Raw genomic sequence first — 8,623 nt, forward strand, 5'->3', positions numbered from 1 at the left:
ACACAAATGTTTCTCAAGAATCTGTGACATGAGAAGAACATGCAGCTCACATGTACAAACACACACCGATGACATGATCTACATATATATGTACATGTATACAGCCAGCAGCTGAAGGTCAGGGACATATCTGACATGACAAGATCTCAGGTGTTACACGGCAAACACAATTATTATTAGCAGTACTGTTGAAATCCTCCCACAGACACAGTTTATAATGTATGTAGTGGCATTACAGAAGATTTTATTAGGTGCCCCAGTGTGATTTACAGCAAACTGTGACTTGTTTCAAACTTAAATGTTTGAAATATAGAGTAAATATATTAAATATGATGCCATTTTTACTTTAAATATTGTTATAAGTCAATTATAATTTTTTTAGATGTGAAATTATTATTTACCATGAAAACTGACAGTTACATTTGTGTTGAATCAAGTTTGTGAAGAAGTTTGTTTAGAAGTATCTAGTCTGTCCTGATTTAGTGAACGTGTGTGTGTGTGTGTGTGTGTGTGTGTGTGTGTGTGTGTGTGTGTGTGTGTTTGTCTTACCTTGCAGTCGTGCAGTGCCTCTTGAATGGGATAAATTCTGTGTCCTTCATGTGTGTCTGATTCTTCACACTCACTGCAGACTGGACTCAGATCATCCAGACAGAACAGGGAGAAACTCTGGCCGTGATCCCCACAGACGACTGACTCTGATGGGCACACAGACTTACAGAGACCCCCGTCCAGTGCCGGAGCCACCAACAAGTTATCCATTCAGAGTGAAAGAGAGAAGTAATGAAGAATAGAGAGAAGAGGAGAAACACATGAAGTGGAGGAGAGCAGCCTGTGATGTGAATCTTAAAGAGAGAGAGAGAGTTCAGTTTTCAGGATCGGGTATGTGTGTGTGTGTGTGTGTGTGTGTGTGTGTGTGTGTGTGTGATGTAGACAAGAGAGAATGTGTGTGTGCATATATACATGTCAGAGATGAAATATGTCTGTCTGGATCAGGTGACAGTTAAACGCTGAACTCATCAAAACACTAAATCCAGATCTCTAACTCATACATCTGAACTTCAACTGTAAAACAGCAGACTGGAAACATGATTCATGTGCAGACATTTATTGAAGAAAACCAAAATACAAGACCAAAGCAAACATGATGTTTTTACACATATAAGAGGATATAAGAGCAATGATGCATTGATGATGAGTGACAAACAGAATCATTACTCGTGTTTCAGATGGTTACAGATGAGCAATCCCAAAGATACAAAGCACCAAACTTTCAACATTAAAATGATATATATTATATTATTATGTGTATGGGAGTGTACGGAGACCAACAGAACCAGTTGCAGTCCTCCATTTGGCCATTGTAATGAGAATAATATATAGATCCTAATCTCAAAGTGTGTCAGTAGTTTTCTTGATTGAACAGTCAATAGCAAATCCATTTGCAGAAAATGTGAACAAACTTTATGAACACATTTCTCAAGTTCAAAAATAATGAGTACTTTTATTTCCAGACAGAAAACAAAGCAGTAAATATATAGCTTTGGTTGTGGAAATCTAGTTTACTTGGTGCTAAACACTTCAAACTAAACTTTTTGATATTCAGATTAACAGGGATCTGTCAAACTTTGACAAATTCTGCGATTAGGTGATTTAAACTACATACGTACTATTGAACAGAGATACATTCGACAGTCTTGGTGAGAAAAAACATTTCCCAACAATTAAGCAGGATTATACATGTGCATTCCCTAAAATTGAATGCAACAGATGAAGTCGACACCATATCCCTAAAATAAGTGGGTTTAGACAGCCCATAACCATCGTTTCTGCTGTGTGATTGTAGGAAGTCCATTTCCTACAGGAAGCCAGATGGACAGGTATAACAGATCATTACGATACCTACTGTAAACAACACATTCAATTTCTACAGATATTCATTTGTCAAGAATCTCAATCTTCCATGACAGAAATATGAATATAGCCACAATAAAACAAACACAGATGATAATCGAGAATCTGTGTCTCTCCAGGAAAGATGGCTTCTGTTCAACCAGTTCAACGGTCGGACCATTGTTACCTGGGATTATATGCAGCGTAGACGATTGATCTTCTGGGATCACAAATGGGAAGTGTTCCCACATAGAGGGGACTCCAGTAATGGTTGCAAAATGTGAATTAGTCCTAGCATTAAAAAAAGTCACATTCCTCCAGAATCTGCCCTTCCAGTCATAATCATCCTCCAGCTGCACTCGCACTACTTCAGGATTCAACGTCATCTTAAACCCTAACGGAGTGTTCAGAAATTTGTACATGTCACCATCACGTCTGATACCCCAGAAGACAATTTCAGGTTGCGGAACAGGTTTTTCCAACAATCCAAAACACACTCCAAGGCTCCAGTGTCGACTCTTTCCCACCTCAATTTCCCAAGTGTAAACGCCATCACCGTAACCAACACTCCCCAACACCATACGATTCCTGTGCAGAGGAAGAAGGTTCGGGTCATCCTGCCTGTAGGAACATAAGCTCACAGAGGAAAGGTCATCTGAAACTCTGACGTTTGGTGGAGCTGTGTTTGGATTCAGGATTACAGGGTCTGCAAACATTAGAAGAAAGACTCTTGTTAGATAACCTTTGCATGGTAAAATCGGTTCTTAAGAGATTTCGCTGCATCAGAGAAAGTTACAACTGCAGCGATTTCAATGGGAAGGGCCGTCAGATAGACGTAGAGCCTCTACAGAAGAGGATAAATGGGTTGGCGAAAGTGTCACTCCATCACTGTGACAAAAGTTGAGAATATTTCAACATTTACATCAACACTCTAATGTAGGCATCCACTGACTAATGAGAATCTCAGAGATGCTGGTCCAGTTTCGCTTTTAGAAAACCTATTCACTGCATCCCAATTTTGAATGCTCAAAATAGAGCTTATGCATCTGTCCAACACTCCTTGAGAGCCCTTACAGTAAATTAAAAAGATGTCTGGTACTTACAGTAAGGACAGGTGTCTTTCATCTTCTCCAATACATTGTACTTCAAGTTTCCCAAATGTTTAGGAATATCCATGAGAGCTTCTGAACTGATCTGTGCATCTGGGAGTGTATTCTCAATTCTAAACACACACACGTATACACACACCTCAGAGTAAGGACTGTATTGTAGCCTGAGCTCTTGAGATTTACATGACTGTGGCAATATTTTTGCTAAAATAGTATAATGAGACGTATTGCAGCAGTTCCAAGGTGAAATATCCACTGAGTGGAAACGCTCTATCAGTTGAGTTACCGCACAATTTAATCACACTCGAACAAGCCTGTAAATGTAGTTGATTATGTAATGCACATGTTAAAATTAGTCATAAGCTATTGTATAACTGTTTAAATGTCATAAGATAGCATTGTGTGAGGAACAGGGCAAAAAGTGTTTTTGACCTGATAATGTGACTTTAAGGATTGACACCTGTGGGACACCTTTGGTTAATCACCACTAACAGCTGTTTTGTGTTTGCAGTGAGAGCAGGGAGGGATTGCAAGGGCAATCCAGACAGCCTGAGTAGAGAGAGGGCGACACACAAAGCTGACTGTGCGTGTGTGTGATTTCATTGGAGCTGAAAAGCCAGAAGTGTGTACTACACTGAAAAGTGTGTGAAATAAAGACTCATGTTAAACTGTTTATCGGGCTCTTGCTTCCTCGTTCAACGAGAGAACTAGGAATCTATCACACGTCTCTAGTGTTCATTTCTCCAGAAAATGCCGGCATGTACAAAAAAAGCCATGTAAATTTCTTTTATGTACAAAAAGCCATGTGAAAATCATATTGCAACAATGTATTTATAGTAACATTTCTATGAGATCAGGTTACTTAATAAAGAATAAAATAAATTCCTGTTCAGTATACTGTTATAATTCTGTAAGAATACACAGCAAGGCAGTGAAATTAGTGATGGTTGTAAAATAACAAAACAAAATGTAGCCAACACAGAATTTGCGAGTATGTGAAAACGAAATGTCACTTCCAACCTGAAGGAAGGTGATGTCATCATCCTTTAATGCGTCTTCCACCTCTCTGACTCTCTCTGACAGTGACCGTATTCTTCCTTTCTTTCTTCTCTCTATCTTTCCTTTCTTGTCTTTCTCTTCTTTATTTAGAGCTGCTGTCCTGCTCTCCTCCTCCTTTTTGAGGAACTGATGGAGTTTCTTAAATTCCTCCTTAATTCTTCTCTCTGTCTGCTGAGCTTGATTCTGTTGGAATTTGGGTAAAAGAAAAATGTATTTAAAATGTTTTTCAAATGCCACATTTAACAAATGATAGTTATTTGATCATGTTCTCATTTTCAGTCATGCATTCAGATATGTATTTTATTAGTCTTACTTTAGTGTTTACTAAATAATGGTTGTCTCTACTATAGTTTGTCACCTGAATGAATTTAGAGAGTTTGTCATCCACTGCTGTATCGTTCTGTAGAGTAAACAAGCTCCTCTCAGTTGGACGAAGAGCTGCTTTTAGCTTCCCCTTTGAAAAGAATCACACAACTATTCAACATTTTTATTTGTATGTACTGAACTGTAATAAAAATGCCACTGAATTAGCTCAAAATGTACAATACAAATAATAATTATATAATCTATAATTGTTAAAATTAAAAAGCAATATGTGTAAAAAAACGAGACAAGGATTTTGGTGAAAAGGCTTATTTTGGTGAATCTAAATCTTAATTTTTGAGCAGCATTATCTGACATAATTTGGCCTTTGAATGCATTATATGGTAAATGCAAAGAAATCATGTGAAATAATATAGTTTTTTTTTTTAGGTAAGCATTTTAATTTCACAGCATAATTTCATCAAATGGATTTGTGCATTTGTTTATTAAATATAATTGATAAAACTTTTTATTTCATTTACTTAAACTTTAATTTTGTTATGATATTTCAAAGCATAATCTTAAAGGTGCAATATGTTGCATTTTTCATGTAATATTCGCCTTTCTTTTTTGCCAATGCGTGAACGGCTTGTAATGCTACTTAAAAAACAAGCCCTTCCCGGACTTCCTAGGTTGCCTATTAAAGCCTGTAGACTGATTTTCATGCGAAGGTAGCGGGTCGTTTTTGCCTGGAAAACCCAAAGGATGTGAGGTTTATGCGTGCTCCTTAGAACCTTGCCTCAGACTGTAATCGCTTCAGATCCGCTACTCAACAGCGACAACAAACTGCAACACTAGAACTTTCTCTTAGAGATGAATCCAGCACAACACCGACTCCTACACAAACTCTGAGTAAGACAAAAAAACATTTATCTACTGAATCACATCTGGGAATATGATCGTGGACGAGCGAAAACTAGAGTGAACATCGGCAGGGCATTTGATTCCTGGAGGGACCTCAGTTCGGTTTTGGGATTCAAAACAGACCCTGAATTGGCATTCTTCTTATTGGACAGGTAAACTTACATAACTGCAAAGCATGTGAAATATAGTACCATAAGGATTGATCAGTGTCATTTTAGCTAACTTGATCTTGCCTGCTAACGCTGACGAATTGCAAGCTACCTTGCCTCGTAACTTTTAAATAATTTTGACGATCTTCTCTTTATACTAAAAGTCAGGTTAATGTCAATGTTAATCTGTAATTATTCAGCAAGCTAAACCACAATAACACATGAAATGAATGCTAGACAATGTTCAAGATAATGCTAAATGCTCCATTCATTAGTGTAACATAACTTGGTTATACAGAAAATATATCAAATCTATTATTATAAAACAATAGCGCATCGATATATCAAAATGAATCACATCAATACTGAATTATGTCAAAATATTTATAATGTATAGCCTATTTTATAAACAGCTACGGTCATCATCCACCAAATTTAGCTAACAGCTATTGATAAAGCTAGCTAGCTAACGCGGACATAGGCTATCATATAAATGCAGTCAATGTATCATGCAAAGAAAAGTGAATACTTCAAACTACAGTCTCGTACAGTCAGACGTATAGCAGCAGTGGAGAGTCAAATATAATAAACAGTCTCAAAGTTTGTAGTAAAACAGTCATAACTGTGTAATTTTAATTATGCTACCTCATCTGTCAGCATGATGCCGGTGAATCACGTTCAGTCTCTATGGAGTGTGCGCAAGAGCGCGAGCAACAGGCTGCAGTTCACTTAACGGCCACAGGTGTCACTAATAACAAGGGTTTCTGAATCTTACATACTGCACCTTTAATTTTAATTTTACTTTTTATTTTTTTGAGCGCAGCGTAATTATTTAATAAAGGCATACATATGCTAATAAATAAATTACATTTTGATTACGTTACGTTACGATTTGATTTCCTCCCCCCATCCCCCACGGAGTCTACGCCCCTGATTATTATATATAACCGCATATTTGTACCTTGCGTTGACGTACAGTCTCTTGTAGGGGCTGTATTCTGTGGCTCACGTGCTCATGTTTCTTACACTCTGAACAGATCGCCAGATCATCTGTTTGACAGAACAACTGAAGTTTCTCTCCATGTTTCAGACACTCCTGTCCTCCATCCCTCTTCCTCTCCGTGCACTTCTCTCTCAGGAATGTCTCGCAGGTGTTCCGAAGGCCCAGATTTGACACCGGTTTCTGTGGTGACACCTGTCGACAGATGGGACAGTTTCTGGAGCCGCTGGAGGTCCAGTGATCTTTATTGCACCGACGACAGAAACTGTGACCGCAGCTCAATAACACAGGATCATTAAAGATCTCAGTGCACACAGGACATGACAGATCATCCTCAAGTGCCATTAGTGCCATAAAGAGAGTGTAAAAACTCACTGATCAGAGCAGAGAAAACGAAAGAGAACTGCGAGACAAGAGTAAACAAAATACTTCCTAACTTCTGTACAGCCTTTCTGTTTTATGAGGAAATGAGATGTTCAAATGTGATTGGTTGAAGTAGAGGCCTGAGTATACGAGTGATTAAAAACAGACACCGACCATTGACTCTTCAAAATAAACATGGCCTGTGTAATGAGAAAGGTTGCAGACTTTTTAGTATTATACCAATTTGAACACAATAATACAATGATAATAAGCATAGCATAGTAATAAAGTCACCTTTAAAAAGTGTTTTTCAAATGCCACATTAAAAAAATTATAGTTATTTGATTAGCTCAAAATTAGCTCAAAATGTACAATACAAATAATAATTATATAATCTATAATTGTTAAAATTAATAAGCAATATGTGTAAAAAAACGAGACAAGAATTTTGGTGAAAAGTCTTATTTTGGTGAATCTAAATCTTAATTTTAATCATAAAACCATAAAAGATTTTTTATATGAGGTTTGTATGAGTATACAAATACAATATATATTTATTAGAATGACAACTTATATATATATATATATGAAACCGGTTCTGCTCCGGTTCTGTTTTCCCTGCAGTGAAATAATGTTGATTCGTTTTGCTTTATTTCTAAAAATAATTCTTGAGTGTCAGATGATGTTTCTTGAGCACTCACTTGTGCCATCATGAACAAAAATGAAAACTTAAACAAGCATCACCGCACTCATTAATCATTATGTTTTTAGGACGCTATGTCAAGTTGAGAACTCATTTAGAGTCTTTGAACGCTTGCCGAGCCCCGATACAGCTGGAGTTGCAGTTACTTCCCCCTGCTGGCTGAGACTCGCAAAAAAATGGAGGTGGCACTTCAAGCTTCAAACTGATCAATTCGCTATTTGTGTGTGTGTGTGTGTGTGTGTGTGTGTGTGTGTGTGTGTGTGTGTGTGTGTATTTTTATATAAATAATCAAACTGAATAAACATTTTCAATTGACAGCCTTAATAAAATCAAATATAATATAACAATTTTTGAATGGGTTCGATCAGTGTTCAGGTGTTTATGATTAACCTGTTGAGACGTTTTGACAGGAGAGATGCTGAGAACTCATGTATGATCAAGAGATCACATGTAAGATCATCGCTGCTGTGGATGACAGTTAAACACTCGCATGAACACATGTACACACTCTCAGCACATCAGCAAACATGACCTACCCACAAATATACAGCTGAGAGAACATCTTACATATACATGTGATGCTACCGGTCTCATTACAACATCTGGATGGAGGTGAGTGTGTGAAGAGACTGGCAAGCAGATGTTCAGTGGAACACTTCTGATGTTCCTGTGCAGACAAAACATAAGATTTCATCAATCAGCTGAACGAATGATCAGTGTTTCACTTCAGCACGAGTATATTCAATGGTCCAGTATTTTCTTATTCAGAATGATATGCTATTGTAAACTATGTATCCTATAATTATGTAATATTTGTATATTAAATGTGTAAATAAATGATTTATAATAGAAAGAATGCATAATCTGTAGATTGTAGATCATGGGCTGAAGATGTCTCTGGTGATTGAAGATGATCTGCACTTTGAGCTTTTATTCAAACGACGCCTGCAGAATGTAATGCAGGAGATCCAGATGCAGGGGTTAGACTGGGATTCAATGTAAGAAAATACAGCTGAAATGTCTCCCACCCACACCTCACAGTGCCCTCTGGTGTTCATATTACACTAACTCGAGAAATGAAAGTGATGTATGGTTTACTTATGAGTAAAACCTTTGTTTTAAC

General features: G+C 37.3%; 1 protein-coding gene across 1 annotated transcript; it reads right to left on the reverse strand.

The window, feature by feature from the left end:
- Positions 1-1,097: 1,097 nt before the first annotated feature.
- LOC127651738 (E3 ubiquitin-protein ligase TRIM35-like) lies at positions 1,098-6,870 on the reverse strand. Its single transcript, XM_052137721.1, has 6 exons — positions 6,396-6,870; positions 4,417-4,512; positions 4,020-4,241; positions 3,877-3,907; positions 2,994-3,104; positions 1,098-2,596 (listed from the first exon to the last, which is right to left on the reverse strand). The coding sequence occupies exons 1-6, from the start codon at positions 6,786-6,788 to the stop codon at positions 1,935-1,937; spliced, it is 1,515 nt and encodes a 504-aa protein (XP_051993681.1). The 5' UTR covers positions 6,789-6,870; the 3' UTR covers positions 1,098-1,934.
- Between the last annotated feature and the right edge of the window lie 1,753 nt (positions 6,871-8,623).

Source organism: Xyrauchen texanus, chromosome 11, assembly GCF_025860055.1.
Source record: "Xyrauchen texanus isolate HMW12.3.18 chromosome 11, RBS_HiC_50CHRs, whole genome shotgun sequence".
Classification (NCBI taxonomy): Eukaryota; Metazoa; Chordata; class Actinopteri; order Cypriniformes; family Catostomidae; genus Xyrauchen; species Xyrauchen texanus.

Bases quoted from the DNA above. Each gene is read 5' to 3' on its own strand.
- LOC127651738 (XM_052137721.1), bottom strand. From the start codon at position 6,788: ATGGCACTAATGGCACTTGAGGATGATCTGTCATGTCCTGTGTGCACT. The intron at 3,908-4,019 runs GTTGGAAGTGAC...GTATTCTTACAG, and splicing joins ATGACATCACCTTCCTTCAG to AATTATAACAGTATACTGAA. The intron at 2,597-2,993 runs GTAAGTACCAGA...TAATGTTTGCAG, and splicing joins GAAAGACACCTGTCCTTACT to ACCCTGTAATCCTGAATCCA.